The sequence below is a fragment of the Carcharhinus amblyrhynchos genome, chromosome 11 (assembly GCF_965287045.1).
Source record: "Carcharhinus amblyrhynchos chromosome 11, sCarAmb.v2.hapA, whole genome shotgun sequence".
Taxonomy (NCBI): domain Eukaryota; kingdom Metazoa; phylum Chordata; class Chondrichthyes; order Carcharhiniformes; family Carcharhinidae; genus Carcharhinus; species Carcharhinus amblyrhynchos.
Genome location: NC_137334.1, coordinates 45,924,732 through 45,944,045, shown reverse-complemented (window position 1 = coordinate 45,944,045; position 19,314 = coordinate 45,924,732). Strand labels below are relative to the sequence as shown.

At 41.1% G+C, this 19,314-nt stretch overlaps 1 protein-coding gene across 3 annotated transcripts in view; it reads left to right on the top strand.

Annotated features, from left to right (window-relative positions):
* LOC145350095 (ferroportin-like) overlaps positions 1 to 19,314 on the top strand; it is a 52,195-nt gene that overhangs the window by 23,321 nt on the left and 9,560 nt on the right. For all 3 annotated transcript variants that reach the window (XM_080198988.1, XM_080198990.1, XM_080198987.1), the window contains exons 6-8: positions 10,435 to 10,558; positions 13,580 to 13,807; positions 16,868 to 17,530. In XM_080198988.1, the coding sequence (XP_080055114.1) occupies positions 10,435 to 10,558; positions 13,580 to 13,807; positions 16,868 to 17,530 (1,015 nt within the window). The remainder of the gene's footprint in view (positions 1 to 10,434; positions 10,559 to 13,579; positions 13,808 to 16,867; positions 17,531 to 19,314) is intronic.

The following is a 19,314-nucleotide window of genomic DNA, read 5'->3' as shown; positions in this document are numbered from 1 at the left end:
AGGTCAACCCACGGAAAGCAACTGGCCCTGACGGGGTACCTGGACAAACATTCAGATCCTGCGCGGATCAGCTGTTGGGGGTATTCACAAACATCTTCAACCTCTCTTTATAACAATCTGAGCTCCCTATCTGCTCCAAGAAGACGACCATCTTCCCAGTACCTCAGAAAAACCAAGCAGCGCGCCTTAATGACTATTGGCTGGTGGCTCTGACATCCATCATTATGAAGTGCTTCGAAAGATTAATCATGGCACAGATCAATTCAAGCCTTCTGGACTACCTGGGTCCATTACAGTTTGCCTACCACCGCAGCAGGTCCACAGCAGAAGCCATCTCCCTGGCCCTGCACTGAACCCTGGAACACCTAGTTAACAAGGACACCTATGTCAGAATCTTAGTTATTAACTATAGCTCAGCGTTCGACACTATTAGTCCCATGAAACTCATCTCCGTGGCCTGGGTCTCTGCACCTCCATCTGCAACTGCATCCTGAACTTCCTAATTCACAGACACAATCAGTAATGATAGGCAACAGCACTTGCTCCACAATCATCCTCAACACCGGTGCCCCACAAGTCTGTGTTCTTAGACCCACTATACTCCTTATACACCTATGACAAATTCCCCTCCAATCTGTTTTTCAAGTTTGCTGACGACACCACCATAGTGGGTCAGATCTCAAATAATGACGAGACAGATTACAGGAATGAGATAGAGAATCTGGTGAACTGGTGCAGCAACAATAATCTCTCTGTCAGTGTCAGCAAGATGAAGGAGATTGTCATTGACTTCAGAAAGCATAAAGAAGAACATGCCCCTGTCTACATCAACGGGTATGAAGTAGAAAGGGTCGAGAGCTTTTAGGTGTCCAAATCACCAACAACCTGTCCTGGTCCCCCCATGCCGACATTCTAGCTAAGAAAGCCCACCAATGCCTCTACTTTCTCACAAGACTAAGGAAATTTGGCGTGTCAGCTGTGACTCTTAGCACCTTTTACAGATGCACCATAGAAAGCATTAGAGTCATAGAGGTGTACAGCCTGGAAACAGGCCCTTCGGCCCAACTTGTCCATGCCATTCTTTTTTTTAAAACCCCTAAGCTAATTCCAATTGCCCACATTTGGCCCATATCCCTCTATACTCATTGTACCTATGTAGCTATATAAATGCTTTTTAAAAGATAAAATTGTACCCGCCTCTATTACTACCTCTGGCAGCTTGTTCCAGACACTCACCACCCTCTGTGTGAAAAAATTGCCCCGCTAGACACTTTTGTATCTCTCCCCTCTCACCTTAAACCTATGTCCTCTAGTTTTAGACTCCCCTACCTTTGGGAAAAGATATTGACTATCTATCTTTCTATGCCCCTCATTATTTTATAGACCTCTATAAGGTCACCCCTCAGCCTCCTACGCTCCAGAGAAAAAAGTCCCGGTCTATTCAGCCTCCCTTATAACTCAATCCATCAAGTCCCAGTAGCATCCTAGTAAATCTTTTCTTCGCTCTTTCTAGTTTAATAATATCCTTTCTAAAATAGGGTGACCAGAATTACACACGGTATTCCAAGTGTGGCCTTACCAATGTCTTGTACAACTTCAACAAAATGTCCCAACTCCTGTATTCAGTGTTCTGAACAATGAAACCAAGCATGCTGAATGCCTTCTTCACTACTCTGTCCACCTGTGACTCCACTTTCAAGGAGCTATGAACATGTACCCCTAGATCTCTTGTTCTGTAACTCTCCCCAACACCCTACCATTAACTGAGTAAGTCCTGCCCTGGCTCAATCTACCAAAATACATCACCTCGTATTTGTCTAAATTAAACACCATCTGCCATTCGTCAGCCCATTGGCCCAATTGATCAAGATCCTGTTGTAATTGGAGATAACTTTCTTCGCTGTCCATTATGCCACCAATCTTGATGTCACCTGCAAACTTATTAACCATGCCTCCTACATTCTCTTCCAAATCATTAATATAAATGACAAGTAACAGTAGGCCCAGCACTGACCCTGAGGCACACCATTGGTCACAGGCCTCCAGATTGAAAATCAACTCTCTACAACCACCCTCTGGCTTCTGTCAAGAAGCCAATTTTGTATCCATTTGGATACCTCACCCTGGATCCCATGAGATTTAACTTTATGCAACAACCTACCATGCAGTCAAAGGTCCATGTAGACAACATCAACTGCACTGCCCTCATCTACCTTTTTGGTTACCCCTTCAAAAAACTCAATTAAATTTGTGAGACATGATTTTCCATTCACAAAGCCATGCTGACTGTTCTTTCTAGTTGCATCACAGTTTGGTATGGCTCCTACTCTGCTCAAGACTGCAAGGAACTACAAAAAGTCGTGAAGGTAGCCCAATCCATCACGTAAACCAGCCTCCCATCCATTGACTCTGTCTACATTTCCCACTTCTTCAGCAAAGCAACCAGCATAATTAAGGACCCCATGCACCCTGGATATTCTCTCTTCTACCTTCTTCTGTCAGGAAAAAGATACAAAAGTCTGAGATCACGTATCAGCTGACTCGAGAACAGCTTCTTCCCTGCTGCTGTCAGACATTTGAATAGATTTACCTTGCATTAAGTTGATCTTTCTCTACACTTTAGCTATGACTATGACATTACATTCTGCATCCTCTCATTTTCTTTTCTATGAACGGTATATTTTGTCTATACAGCACGTAAGAAACAATACTTTTCACTGTATGTTAATACATGTGACAATAATAAATCAAATCAAGAAATGACAGGTGTGCCATGTGGGAGACCAAAAGCCAGAGACTGAGATAACTGTAATCTGAAGGGATTTATCTGTATTCGATCTTTGTGTGGGTATGAGTGCATCAGTAAGACTGAGGCTGGCACTTTCTGTTCCTGTCCACATCAGATGGGTTTGGCTTCAGGAGCTGAAAATATTCTGAGATGTCCAAAGTCATGCTTTCCCCTCCCTTCTCTATTCTGCTAATTACATCTTCAAAACATCCAACATCATTTTCTTTTCATAGATTTTTCAAGTTGGAAGGCAGTGAATAGTGGAGTGCCATAAGCATCAGCATTGGAGCCTCAGCTATTTACAATTTATACTTGGATGAAAAGATGTCCCTTTATAATGAGATTATTAATTAGCCCTTTCTCATTGCACAATAGTAGATTGAAAATATCCAATCTCTCAATGTACTGTTCTAAATAACCATCTTATATGTATTCCAGGTATTTATCTTCCTCAGTATGAGTGCTAATTAGGTTTACAAAGTCCATATGTAGATTCAAGTCCCTTATGATTACTGTATTACTTCTGGTATATGCACTGCCAATTTCCTTATTTATACGGTGTCCTACATTATCCTGACTGTTTGGTGACCTATAAACAGCTCCAACCAATATTTGCTGCATCTTTTTGTTTCTTAGCTCCACCCAAATTGATTCTATATTTTGATCTTCCAATCCAAGATCATTTCTCATTAATGTGCCAATCTTTTATTATCAGCGCTATTCCACCTCCTTTTCCTTTTGTTTATCTTTTCTAAATGTTGTATAACATTGAACATTCAGTTCCCAGCCTTGGTCACTCTGCAGCTAGATCTCCATAATGACAAACACATCATGCTTCCATTTGTGTAAGCAGTTCACTAACCTTGTTGCGAATGCTCTGTGTATTCAGACACAATTAGAAGTCTCACAACACCAGGTTAAAGTCCAACAGGTCTATGGTATCACGAGCTTTCGGAGCGCTGATTTTGTGAGACTTCTTACTGTGCCGACCCCAGTCCAACGCTGGAATCTCCACATCATGTATTCAGATAGATTGTCTTTAATTCTGTCTTTTATTGTTTTCACAACGGCTAGCCTTTTCTGCTGACACACTCTTCAATTTGTACACACTGTCCCTTCCTGCCATACTCAGATTAGTAAGAAGTCTCGCAATACCAGGGTTATTTATAAACCTGTTGGACTTTAACCTGGTGTTGTGAGACTTCTTACTGTGTTTACCTCAGTCCAAAGCCAGCATCTCCACATCATACTTAGATTATCCCTTACTGCTACCTTGCTGTCTTGACTATTCAATCCTCAATTACCACTACATTCATATTAACCCTCCCTCCCACCTTTGAATGGCTTCCTGTAACACAGTCTCATCCCTGCCTGCAGCCCCTGCTTTTGTCCATACAAGCTACAGGAACCTCAAACCTGTTGAACAATTGCATGGTTTCAGTCCTCCACTTATATGTTCTCACTCCACAGATCTCCCTCACTTGCAGTCACACTCTCCCGTCCCTGACCGTAGACTAAATCAGATGATCCTTTTGTAGGGGGTGTGACTGTCCCCTGGAACAAAGTGCACAGGTAATTTTCCTACTCCCTGATGTGATGCAGCGTCTGCAGCTCAGTAGAAGGGAAGCAGAAGTCTTGACAAAGGGATGAGTAGAGCAAGAATGGATTTGATTCGATTTATTCTTGTCACATGTATCAGTAAACACTGAAAAGTATTCTTTCTTGCATGCTTCATGGACAAAGCACACTAGAAGAGAGGGAGAGGAATGGGATGAGCAATACAGAAGAGAACGAAAGAAGAAGAGATGAGAATAATTGGAGTAAATGATGAGGGAGAAGCAGAAGATGAGAAGAGAATGGAGGAAAAAAAAACTGGAAGGGAATGGGAAGAAACAGAAATAGGAGATGAGAACAAAATGTCATCATTGGAAAATGCAAGATGTTGCAGTAGGGAAGGGGCTAAATTTCGTGGGGCAAACGCCAAAGTTTTGTTTAGTAGGGGTAAGTTCACAGAGGCCAGAATGTTCTTCAGCTGAACATTGTGGAATTGTGCTCAAGCTTGATGGGGTGGGGATGGCCTGGGTTTGGGGAGGCGGGGAACACTACCAAAATCCTCAGTGTTATTTGCTGGGAATTAGTTTGAATTGATGATAGTAACAATGTTGCATCTTTAATTCCAAGTTTATCTGTTTCTTGGTGTAACATAAACTTGTATATCTTAAATGCACAAAGAATTATGAAAGAAAACTTTGTAGTTTTGATAATGGATGGGATTCTCCAATCTTGTACACCCGGCCATCGCTGCCATTGAGAATGGAAAATTTGATACTCAGCCAAAACTCGATTCACTGCAGCGGACTGGAGAATCCCAGCCGTGGGTGAGGTTGGAAAATTCCGGTCAAGGTCAAAGTGGGAAATTTGCAACTTTTATAATACTTGGCTTATGATTTAAAATTAATAAAGAGCTCTGCAATAAATGTAATCTCGAATACAATCATTATCTTAAGACATTCAGAATGACAATTTGAGAGCTAATGATAGAGATGATCTGTAAATGTTTTCTGATTATTCATACTAATTCCTGAGCAAGACATAAAACACAATCAAAGACAACACTTGGTAGAGCGCATACCTCTGCTGTGCTATGTTAACTCAGTAAGTTAACCATGTACACGGTACATACACTTGCAACTCTGTCAACGTTGTCTACCTGATAGACTTCAGGAAAGGATATCCCAAGGCATAGTACATTGGACAGACTATGCAGATGCCACGACAATGCTTGAATGAACACTGCTCGACAATCACCAGGCAGGAGTGTCCTCTTCCTGTTGGGGAACACTTCAGCATTCACAGGCATTCGGCCTCCAATCTTTCAGTAAGCGTTCTCCAAGGCAGCCTTCATGACGCACGACATCGCAGAGTTGCTGAGCAGAGACTGATAGCCAATTCCACACACATGAGGACAGCCTCAACCAGGATCTTGGCTTCATGTCACACTATCTGTAACCCCCACGACTTGTCTGGGCTTGCAAAATCTCACTAGCTGGCTGAAGATATCTCTTTAACCTGTGCTTAACCCTCTCTCCACTTACATTGTCTGTATCTTTAAGACTTCATTGTCTGTGAAGACTCGCAGTCCAACCATGATTTTGTAAATTGAATTTGTGTCTTTATATGTCATGTTTGTGAACAGAATTCCCACTTACCCGATGAAGGAGCAGTACTCCGAAAGCTTGTGGCTTGTGCTACCAAATAAACCTGTTGGATTTTAATCTGGTGTAGTGAGACTCCTTACTGTGTTTACCCCAATCCAACACCAGCATCTCCACATCATGGCTACCATCGACACAGCAAACTGCTGGCTCCAAGTGAAGAGGATCTCCAAGAAGATCGCGCATTTGACACAGACATCAAGTTTCTACAAAGATGCAAGAAAGCAGACAAGGTACGGTAAGGACTACAGATCACGAACCTACTAAGGTCAACCTATAACGCAGATAACGCTGAGAGACTTTGCCATCGCACCTCTCTCACATTCCTCAACCACCTCATACACCAGCTCTACAGCAAATGCTACATCCTGGAAACCAAGATAGAGTCCATATTCTCAACTTGTGCTCAGGACACAGACCAGCTGCGAAACTCTGCCTAGCTGATGAGCCAAAGGAAGTACGCCATCTATATGCACACCAAGAACAGGAAATTTGAGAAACTCAGCATCACCACCAGCAGCAACCAAGCCTCCCCTGGTACCACAGTAGAAAACAGTACCACCGCAGGGAAGTCCTTTGTTAACTTATTGGACTGCACACTTCAACCAGATGAAATTGGAGTCCTCAGCCGAGGGCTCAATTTTTGCCTCACCAAAATAGACCCCATCAGTCTCACAGCAAACACAGAGGAATTCATCAGACGACTGAGGCTGCGGGAGTTCTTCCACAACCCCAAGAAGCCAAAGCGGACACGATGAGACAGTCAATGAACCAGAACAGCCAACAGAGAGATCCACAGTGCAGCAACCGAAGAGGAAAGAGTTGAATTGGACTTCTCCGGAAGGCCGCTGCCTTGACTCAACATGTATGCCCAAGCCATCAGAAGGAGTGTCAATGCCAGATTCATCAGCCACACTCACAAGACAGCCTCAAACATCATCCAAGCACAACGCAATGCCATCTGCACCCTGAAGACCAACCGCAACATTGTCATCAAACCAGCAGACAAGAGAGGGTCTATCGTCATACTGAACAGGATTACTGCAAAGAAGTGAACCGACAACTGACAGCCACAGATCTCCGGACCTTCAGAGCACCCCCTATGCTCTCATCCCACATACTCCCTGCGTTGGAGATCTCTACTGCCTCCCGCAGATACACAAGGCCAACACATCCAACCAAATCGGGCAATGGGACCCTGTGCGAGAACCTCTCCGTCTACGTTGAGGGCATCCTGAAACCCATTGTAAAAAGAACCCCCCACTTTTGTCACGACACTACGGACTTGTACAGAAACTCAGCACACATAAGCAGTTGAACCAGAAGCACTCATCATCACAATGGACGTCTTGGCACTCTTAACCAGCATTCCCCACGACGATGGCATTGCTGCAACTGCCTCAGTACTGAAAGCTGACAACTGCCAATCTCCCAGGTGCAATTTTACAACTCATCCACTTAATCCTGGAACACAATGTCTTCACCTTCAACAACCAGTTCTTCATCCAGACACACGGAACAGCCATGGGAACCAAATTCACATCTCGATATGCCACCATCTTCATGCACAGGTTCCAACAAGACCCCTTCACTGCACAGGACCTTCAGCTGATGCTATGCACTACAGACATTGATGACACTTTTTTTCCTTTGGACTCCTAGTGAACAATCACTGAAACAACTATATGATGACATCAACAAGGTCTATCCCACCATCAGACTCACCATGGACTACTCTCCGGAATCAGTTGCATTCTTGGACACACGCATCTCCATCAAGGATGGTCACCTCAGCACTTCACTGCACAGCAAGCCCACAGATAAGCTCACAATGCTCCACTTCTTCAGCTTCCACCGTAAACACGTTAAAGAAGCCATCCCCTACAACAAGCCCCCTGTCTACACAGGATCTGCTCAAATGAGAAGGATCGCAACAGACACCTCCAGACACTGAAAGATGCCCTCAGAAGAACAGGATATGGTACTCGACTCATCAATCGACAGTTCTGATGCGCTACAGCGAAAAACCGCATCAATCTCCTCAGAAGACAAATACGGGACACAGCGGACAGAGTACCCTTCATCATCCAGTACTTCCCCGGAGCAGAGAAGCTATGACATCTTCTTTGGAGCCTTCAACATGTCATCAATGAAGACGAACATCTCACCAAGGCCATCCCCACACCCCAACTTCTTGCCTTCAAACAACCGCTCAACCTCAAACAGACCATTGTCCGCAGCAAACTACCTAGCCTTCAGGAGAACAGTGAACATGACACCACACAACCCTGCCACAGCAACGTCTGCAAAACATGCCGGATCATCAACAGGGATGCCATCATCTCACATGAGAACACCATCCACCAGGTACATATACTTGCAACTCTGCCAATGTTGCCTACCTGATATGCTGCAGGAAAGGATGCCCCGAGGCACGGTACATTGGAGAGATCATGCACATGCTATGATAATAGATGAATGAACACCATTCGACAATCACCAGGCAAGAGTGTTCTCTTCCTGTTGGGGAACACTTCAGCAGTCACAGGCATTCGGCCTCTAATCATTCTCCAAGGTGGCCTTCACGACACATGAGAATGCAGAGTCGCTGAGCAGAGACTGATAGCTAAGTTCCACACAATGAGGACGGCCTCAACCAGGATCTTTGGTTCATGTCACACTATCTGTAGCCCCCATGACTTGCCTGGGCTTGCAAAATCTCACTAACTGTCCTGTCTGGAGACAATATACATCTCTTTAACCTGTGCTTAACTCTCTCTCCACTCACATTGTTTGTACCTTTAAGACTTGATTACCTGTAAAGACTCGCATTCCAACCATTATTTTGTAAATTGAGTTTATATGCCGTGCTTGTGAACAGAACTCCCATTCACCTGATGAAGGGGTAGCGCTCCGAAAGCTTGTGCCTTGTGCTACCAAAATAAACCTGTTGGACTTTAACCTGGTGTTGTAAGACTTCTCACTGTGCTTACCCCAGTCCAATGCCAGCATCTCTACACCTATGATAACTCAACATTGTTATGATTATGCAGCTTTATCTTGAGGCTTTTTCCACCTAGTTGATGTTTTGCAACCACAAATCTAAAACAAAAAATATTTTTAATAAGAGCTTCCATCTCAATGAGGAGACTTCACGCCAATCCACATCTAACAAACTGCTCTGTAAGTCTGCTCACATTTTGATAGCTGACCAATTTCACCACGGCAATTAAGACAATCTACTACATTTTAAAACGCTCAATAATATTTCAAATAAAAAAAGCATTATAAATAGAAATTTCCCAATTTTAAGAGATCCTTTGAAAAATTCCAGGATCGAGATATACACTTATGTCAAAAACTGATCAGTTCTTCCTCAGGCTATCGTATGACACTCGCCATGTATTTCACGTCCCACCATTGGCTGGCAGCAGAATCTTATTTCCTATTGAATGTACCCCTTGTCAATGGGAAGCCCATGGCAGGGACGTGCCTTTGGCAGAACTGGAAGATTCTGTCATCGTAAATGGCTAGGAAATTACATCCCCTATCTCTGTACCATGTTTTGTTGGAACACTAACTTTTGAGATACATTGTTTACAGACTAACAAACAATGGCAAAGATAAGAAGAAGTAAAAACTGAAGTGGACCATGTGGCCATACAGGCCTGCTCTGTATTCAGTACAATCATGACTAATATTCCACTTTCCCACAGTATTCCCATATCTTTTAATTTTCTTAGTGTCCAGATGATCTAAAACTACCCAGATTGTCTTGAATATATTCAACAACTAACAACACAGCTCCCTGAGGTAGAAAATTCCAAAGATCTACAAACCTTTGAGTGAAGGAAATTCTTCTCAGCTCAGTCCTAAATGCTGACTTCATATTCTGACACTGTGCACCCAGGTTCCAGATTCCCCAGCCAGAGGAAATATTCTCCCAGTTGCTACCATATCAAAGCCCTTGACAATTTTTTATGTTGTAATGAGATCTTAGGCAAGTTTTTTAACTAAAAATGCATCTGTTTGCCTAGCAGTAAGTCGGAACTGTTTTTAGCCAATGGTCAGGTTTGCTCTCTGAGGTAATGGTTCTGTTGCGGCAGATAGCAAATAGTTTGGTCTTATATTCCATGACACCGGGTTACACGACTGACTTTTCAAGATTATGGCAGCTGTGTAGGTAGCAGATCACACACTACTTAAAGAAACTCGGGCATCTAGGTGTTTACACATCCTAAGTGATTGGCTATATGAAGGACAAATCATTATTCCTTCTACAAATATGATTTTATTTAAGGAATTTGTCCTGCATAAATTGAGTACTTCCAAAGTATTATATGGTTATATATGGACATGAAACCATGTTGTAGACACTGTCAGGTCAATTTTCTTGGCTCGATTTTAATCAACTTACTTCTTGTTTAACAGATTATTTGTTACACTTTGGTGATTGTCATTGGTGTGATTGCAGACCTGGCTAGTACAGCTATGTCAATTGCTATCCAACGCGACTGGATTATAGTGATTGCTGGAGACAGTGACAAACTATCAAGTAACTATCATTGAACTTTTGGAAAATATAATTTTTTGGTTAATGAACAGATATTAATTTATTTTTCCATCTTGGTGGCATTGATACTAATTGCAGAAAAGTCTGCAAGTTTTTTTTAACATTTCCATTAAATTATTCTGCTTTCAGTGTTAATTTTTGTCTTTTAGTTAGTGTGATTAAAAAACTTGTGTGCGTTCTTTAATTTCACTTCCTTCCTCCATGTGCAATGTATTGCAACTACACCATCATCAAAGCTTAGTGTACATGCCCTACATGCTGTATACTATCCTGTGTATTCTCATTTTCCCCTGTTGTATATGTTTTCTCATATGCAGCATGTGTTTTCCTCTTGCCCATTTGTCCAATAAGCCTCTCTATCTCCTGTCACCTGTCTACCATAAGCTTTACCATCTCACCACGGCTTTGATGTGCGTACTTTCGTTTCCGTAAAGTTCTCTCTTTTGTGCTCTCCCGGACATGACTAGAATTTGCCAACAATCAATCAAGGTAATTTTTATTACAAACTTTATTGTAAATTTCCTGAAGGCATTTCTCCATCCACCATGCTAGTTAGTTGCAATTGTACAAAGTATACCACAAATAGATTATGCATTTATTTTTCAACATATTGAATCTTTATTCAAATAATCTATAGCCACTTTGGATGGAATTTCAGATTTCCTAGAAATGTTAAATGATATTTAGGACCATATTCTTGACCTTTGTTCTCATCTTCCTTGTCTCAGGTGGGACATAGGGCCATAACAATCTTTTTCCATCAAGCCCTGTCTTCTATTGCGGCCTGTGCCTCACCTCATGTAAGCCCCATCACCTCCAGTTAAGTCACCTCCAGTATTACACCTGCCCCATTTACATTTCCCAGCTGGTGTCCATCATAGAGCAACCTTTGGAATTTACTGTTGGGCCATCCTTACAACATACCTGAGCTATCTTATCCGGCACTTCTTCATCTTAAGGACAAAACCATGGCAGCCGATCGTCTTGTGCAAGTCCTCATTGGAAATTTTATTTGGCCAATAGGTGTTGCAGATCTTACATAGACAACTGTTATGTTTTATATCAAAGCAGAATGGGACAAGATTTTCCTCATCGATGACAGGTTTGGGCTATTAAAAGTATCAATATTAAATCTATTTAAAATATTTTTATAAATCACTTTACTGCTAAGATTTGCTTAAACAACCTGTGGGCAGCACGGTAGCACAGTGGTTAGCACTGCTGCTTCACAGCTCCAGGGTCCTGGGTTCGATTCTCGGCTCGGGTCACTGTCTGTGTGGAGTTTGCACATTCTCCTCGTGTCTGCGTGGGTTTCCTCCCGGTACTCTGGTTTTCTCCCACAGTGCAAAGATGTGCGGGTTAGGTTGATTGGCCATGCTAAGAAATTGCCCCTTAGTGTCCAGGAATACGTAGGTTAGAGGGATTAGTGGGTATAATATGTAGGGATATGGGGGTAGGGCCTGGGTGGGATTGTGTTCGGTGCAGACTTGATGGGCCGAAGGGCCTCTTTCTGTGCTGTAGGGTTCTATGATTCTGTTGATGAGTATGTACCTTAACTGACATAACCTGTTATTTTACAGATGCTGATTAATGGGCTATTTTTCTTTTGATGTGGTTCAAACCATGTTAATAATGCTGTTACAGTGCACATAATTTTACTTCTAGATAAGGAATTGCAAAATTACGGCTTGAGAAAAAGATTCCCTTGCCTGTGCTGAGCCCGAAACCTCATCAATGCCACATTTCATAAAAGAGTTGTCACTTACAGATTTTTTTCTTTGAAAATCTGGGGATATTCCATTGATAAAAATGGAATATGCTTTCCTTTCAGCGAGGTTATTACCAGGGAGATTAAAGAAAAATAGAACTGTAAGTACAAACTATCCATCACCATCTATAAAGGTGGAATAATATTTTGAGTAGAGACCTTTTGTTGGAACTGACTTAGGATCATCAACCAAAGCATTATTCTGTCTTTTCTCATTTCAGGCAGTGTCAGTACTGGCCACAATCTTTTCATTTCAAACATTTTGGGTATTTTTTCCAGAATTGTATCCCTGAGTTATTTCCCATAAAATAATAGGTGCGCAGATGCTGAAATCAGCAATCTGAGCATCTTTTTAAAATATATAATCACGGGTCAATTAAACTTGTTAACAAACTAATTGACTTGGATAATATGCTGCTATGGAATAAAACATTGGCACAGACAGGTGAGTGGGAGTGGGCAGGTTGGTTTTTAAATAAATCTTTGTAAACACAGCATTTGGGCAGTGTCCTTTGCACATTGGAGGCATGCCCCCAAAATGTTACTCCCACTTTTTTCTTCCCAGACTGGCCTCCAAAACACACTTTCCCACCATTTTCAACATCTCCGCTCAAGCAACCAGTCAATCTATTTGGCCAGCAGCCTTCAAGGGCTACCTCCCACTGAGGGACAGAAGTCCCGTGCTTCACCTGTTTAGCCCACTGGCAGCATGTTATGACTGTGGGCCAAACAATTTTTAGGTGTGTCAAATGCTGGCCAACTCTTGTAATGGAGGGATGAACAATATGCCCCCCGCATAAAATGCAGCCCACATTGTTGTCACATTTTAAAACATTTTACATTGTAAGTCTTTCACACACACAGTTTAATGTTGAGCAAAATGAAAAAAAACTGCAAATACTGGAAATCTAAAAAAAAACATGTTATTTATACACAGCGAATCATTCAGCACCTATATAATGACAAGTGATGACATTTTATGTGTATACTCACCAAAAGTCTATGCAAGCAAATCTTACTGGTAAAGCAGTTTCATAATTAAATATCCATGCTTTTAGCAGTCCAATGCTGCAGTTGATGAGAAAAAATTTGCTTCATTAAGGGCAGGAGTCTGATCCGAAAAATAATTTCACATTTTTAGGAAGTTTGAAATCTGAATTTAGTTGCTTTGAAGTGTAAAATAGTATACGTTACCAAAGATTATTGAAACTGAAACAATGCGTTTGTTTTTATAGATATGAATGCTACATTGAGGCAAATTGATCTTCTCAGCAAATTGCTTTCACCAATGGCTGTGGGTCAGATTATGACTTTCAGCTCCTCCGTGGTTGGTTGTGGGTTTATAGCTGGTTGGAACTTGTTCTCAATGTGTTTTGAATATTTGTTGCTGCGGAAAATTTATAAAATGACTCCATCACTAGCAAAAAGAGGTGATAAACGGACCAAGGAGGAGGAAGTTTCAGGTATGACATGCTATTTAAAGTTGTAACTAAAATGTTTCTGTAATCAATTATATTTGCACACTTTTCCTATTTGGGTTAACTTAAAATATTAATCAGAAAATACTGGTGTTAGTTTAAATTTGGCATTGATTGAATTGTTTAAGTAAGAATAGTTTATTGAAAAACGTGTTCTGTACACTGATTGCTTGGTCAGTTAAGTTACGAACTATGTAAAAATGGCTATTTTGTCATTATGACATTTAAGGAATCTATGCCTGTATTGCAATTGAGTTGTGGTGTTTAACAACACTTTTGGATTACATTTCCACTAATCCTATGCTGCATTCTTAACTAAAATGATTGTCAGACCCAAATCAGGAGTAGCAACCAAATTCCTGTTACAGAACTGGGTTCTCCAAAATTCATGCCATCATTTTGGTAATGATGGCCAGAAATCTATTTTGAGCCATTCCTGTGGTAGTGTGGGAGTTATGCTGACTTTAAAATGTGTATAGAACCCAGAAGTTCTATACACACTTCTTCAGTTTTTGTTGTCCCTTAATAAATATTATTTGTACTTTTCTTTTTGCATGTAATATTTGCATATTTATCAGTTCTACACTGTCCTACCCACTTTGCCCTCTTCAACTATTCCTTCAGAATTATCTTTTGGAGGGCAAGAGTCCCTCAAGTTTGTTTATTCCGTGACCAATTGTGTTCTGGAGCTCTTCATCTTATTGGTCTCCAGGGTAAATATGTGAGAGAAAGTACATCTCCTACTCCTCTCTGCCTCATGACAATGATGTTATCAATAAGATACCCACCTCCTACTCTCTGGATCCACTGGCTACCTAACGTCTTTCACTAGCCCTCATGCTGTCTCCTATTGTTAATGGTTCCCTTACCACAGGAAACATTCAATGCCTTTCAAAACCACATTGCTCACCCCCTACATCAAATCAATCTAGCCTTGATCTTGCTTTCCTTTTCAATTAAAGTTCAATTTACTATCTCTGTTCTCTTGAGGTCCTCAACAACTAATTGACTTTGGCTCCTAGCTCTGTGCCTGTCCCTTCCAAAATTCCTATTTGAATCTTTCAATCCAACCCAACATTGAACAATCCAAAGTCTAAAAAGATTTCTAATATTATGCTACACTGTTCCTCCTTCACCTTTCTGCATGTAATATGGTTGTCCACAACATCGTTGTCCTAAGCCCGACCATCTTCAGCTGTTCCATCATAAGGTCAGAAGTGGGGATATTTGCAAACAATTGTGCAATGTTCGGCATCATTCATGATTCCTCAGGTACCAAATGAGTACATGTCCAAATGAAGCAAGATCTGGATGATATTCAGAACAAGTCATATAAATAGTATGACTACAAAGCCAGTCAGTTGCTAGGAATCCTGTGGTGAGTAATTCACCTCCTGACTTCCCAAGTTATCCACCCTCTACAAAGTGCAAGTTAAGAGTGCAATGGAATGCTGTCCACTTGCCTGGATGTGTGTAGCTCCAACAACACTCAAGAAGCTAGACACCATTCAGGACAAAGTAGCCTGCTTGATTGTCACCCCATTCACAAACATTCACTCCTTCCATCATCGATGCACAATGGCAACTGTGTGTACCATCTACAAGATGAACTGCAAGAACTCACCAAGACTATTTAGACAGCATCTTCCAAACCACTACCACCTAAAAGGACAAGGGTAGTAGATGAATGGGAACACCATCGCCTGGAGGTTCCCTTTCAAGCCACACACCATCCTGACATGGAAATATATTGCCGTTCCATCTCCTTAATAGCACTGTGGGTGTACCTACACCACATTGACTATAGCAGTTCAAGAAAGCATCTCACTAATATCTTCTCAAGGGCAATTAGAGATGGGCAATAAATGCTCACCAACGCAGTGACACCCACATCCAATGAACAAATTAAAAAAATAAAGAAATAGTCATGTCTGTTCTCCATTCTCCAGATTCACAGAATTAGTTTGAGCTGTTTCATTACCATCAATGGCTTTTGTTGCATTTACTTTGCCATCACTTTAGGAGGCAACAGGGTCTAACCTTGGGACCTTTCTGTTATCTAAATGCTGCCTCTATGACATCTTCCACAGTGTGGGTGAGCTTTCACATCTACCATCTCTGGACTTCTCCTGCTCCTATGTTACACATTCCTCTGCTCTTTATCACTTCCAACATTGCCTTTGTGCTACTAGACACCAGTTTAACATTAAGGACAGAATTTAAAAAAGTTTGCAGTTGGCAGGGAGGTGCTGCTTCCATAGCTAGAAATCCTGTTCAATTCTGAACTCTATACCCCATGTTGAATTCATCACTAAGATCTTCACATTAGTTACTTCTATCTCTCTGCAACTCAATCCTGCATGACTTTCAGCTTGTCCAAAGCTCTCCATGTTTATGTCTTACACTAAATCCAACTTTCCATAACTCCAGGTTGTGCTGATTTACCCTGTCCCCGGTGTTAACTTCAAAATCTTTGTCAGTTAAATCCTGTATGGCCTTTCCTCACCCTGTGTAATTTGTAACAGCGCTATATCCGAAGAACATTGGAACAGAGTGGATTATTCTGTCCCTTCAGTCTGCTCCACCATTCAGCTAGATCATGGCTGACTTGTACTGCAATTCCTTAAAATCCTTATCTAACAAAGAAGTCCACTTTGTAAGCTAGCCCAGCAGCCCCAGCCTTTTCAGGAAATAGTTCCTGATTTCTGCTCTCCTTTTTATGAAGTTGTGCTTCCTGATTTCAGCCCTGAATGATCTATTTGAATTAGTGCCAGATTTCTCCCATGAGGGAACATACAAGTTCACTGATGCCAACCCGAAATGTTAAGACTAAGAATGGGAAAACTACATTGGAAAATTGTGGGTGTGATTGAATGCATAACCAGTCATTCAGAGACAAAGAACATTTAAATATTATTGCACTAATAACTTTAGTTTTAACGATTTTTAAATTTAACTCATACAAAAATTCACTTTTATTTGCACTTCCTCAATTTTTCAAAACATTCCTCTTTGCCTTGCAACTTGTCCTTTGTGCTATTTCAGAAGGAAATGAGACGGCTTTTAAAGACCACGATAATATTGCTGCTGCTGTTTCAGCCAAGGGTGAACTGATTAATAACTCTACAAATCACAATCACAAGGAAACTGGCTGCATTAAAGGCATTCTAGTTCCAGGAATCAGGACATTCCGAGATGGCTGGATTATCTACTATAGACAACAAATGTTTCTTGCTGCATTGGGTCTTTCATTTCTTTACATGACTGTACTAGGATTTGATGGAATTACGATGGGATATGCCTATGCGCAAGGAATAAGCAGTTCTGTGCTTAGCATCATGGTGGCATTGTCTGCTCTCACGGGGTTAATAGGAACAATGTTTTTCACCATGTTGAGAAAATATTGTGGCCTTATTCACACTGGATGTTTTTCAAGTATTGTGCAGATTACTTTTCTCATGCTCTGCATCGCATCTGTGTTTGCTCCTGGAAGCCCACTTGATTTGAGTGTACCCCTTTATTCAAGTGCATCAGATCAGCTAGAAGCCCATACAACTGGTGTTTATCCTACTGATGTTGCTAATGCATCCATCATCAAACAGTCCAATCTGAATTCTCAATTGCCAAGCAACCTGACGAACTCCACAGACATAAAGGAATATATTTCTATAGCACTATATTTTGCCGGTGCTGTTTCTGCAAGAATTGGTAGGTAATATTAAAGTAGCTTAGTTAAAGCTTTATATACGTATCACATTATAAAAGTTGCATGCACTTAAGCACATCAAGGATTTAAGATGTATTTATCAATCATACAAAATAACAGTATTACAAAACCACTTTTAACATAACGAGAGCATTTCCAGGAAAAATGTATAGCATTATTGCTACAGTATTTTACAATATAAATGTATATTTTAATCACCCCAATAAACTCAGAAAATAAGGATTGTGTACATTTATAAGAATATATGTGCATGTCAAATCAATAATCTATTTGATGTTTGCAATTTGAACAGCTACCATCATAGGTTCATTAAATTTCCAACCACAGAGTAAGACAAAGGGTCTTAACTTGCAGCAGCATGGATATTTTTATAAAGCTGGTCACAAACTTGGATTGTCATATTTTTGCAGCTGTAATTGTTCATTACATTCATCTTAAAGGTACACGTCTATTTGATTGGCATTGTCAAGAAAATTCTTCTGTAAGTTTAAGATCAACTCGTTTTGTAGCATGTAGAAAATCTCCCATTGCTGCTCAGAGTAGGTCAGAGCATGTAGCTGTTCTCTTGATTCCTCGTATCTTATTTTCTGGTTTTTTTTGCATTTTTAGTCTTTTGTTCGATGATATCTATTATATATTTTACTCTTGCAGTTGTTTAACATTGTAATTTTCTGTTTTTGTTCCTTTGATAGACATTTTCCGCCACAGATAGTCATATTTGCAGAATCATACCTGTCCTAAACTCATTCATTAAGATCCTTGGATATGTCTTGTCACATTGCCAAGATACCAAATGTACTGTGGAATATGGTTAAAAGGGATGTTGCTGGGAGTCTTAGATATTGACTCCAGACCATGTGAATTTTAAGACATCAGGTCAAACATTGGCAAGGAAACTTTCTGATGAATACCATTTACCCTTAGCTGTTGGATCAGTACTCCTCCATTCTGAACCTCCATTCTGAACACCAGTTAGAAGAAGCACTCAGGGTAGCAAGGCCACCTAATGTACTCTTGTGGGAAACTTCAATATCCAGCACCAAGAGTGACCTGGTAACACCATCATCGACTAAGCTAACCAAGTCCTGAAAGATATATCTGACAGACTGGACCTGTGGCAGATAGTAAGAGAACTAACAAAAGAGGAAAATCTACTTGTCTACATCCTCCAATCTATCTTTTGCAGATGCATCTGTCCATAACAGTATTAAGAGTCACCACTGCACAATTTGTGGAGACAAATTCCAGTGAGGACATTGTCCTTTATATTATGCGGTAGTAACACTGTGCAAAATGGATCAGAACAGTTCTAACGTCTCAAAACTGGGCATTCGTGAGGCACTGTGGGCCATGAGCAACAGCAGAATTGTATTCAACCACAATCTAACCCCTTGACCTGGCATACCCGTCAATTTACAATTACTGTCAAGCCAGAGGACCAATTCTGGTTCAATGAATGTAGGAGAGCATGCCATAACAGCAGCAAGCACACCTCAAAACCAGGTGCCAATCTGGCGATGCTACAATACAGGACCAAATGTACGCTAAACAGTTGAAGCAGCATGCTGTAGAGGTCAATGATCCCAAAATGAACAAATCAGGTCAAAGCTCTACTGTTCTGTCACACCCAGTGGTAAATGGTGGTGGACAATTTAATAATCAATGATGGAAGTGCTCATCACAATAATTCAAGAAGACGTGGTTAAACCATTTGCAACAGTCTTCAGCAGAAGTGTTCAGTGGAAAAGGCATCAAAGGCAGAACA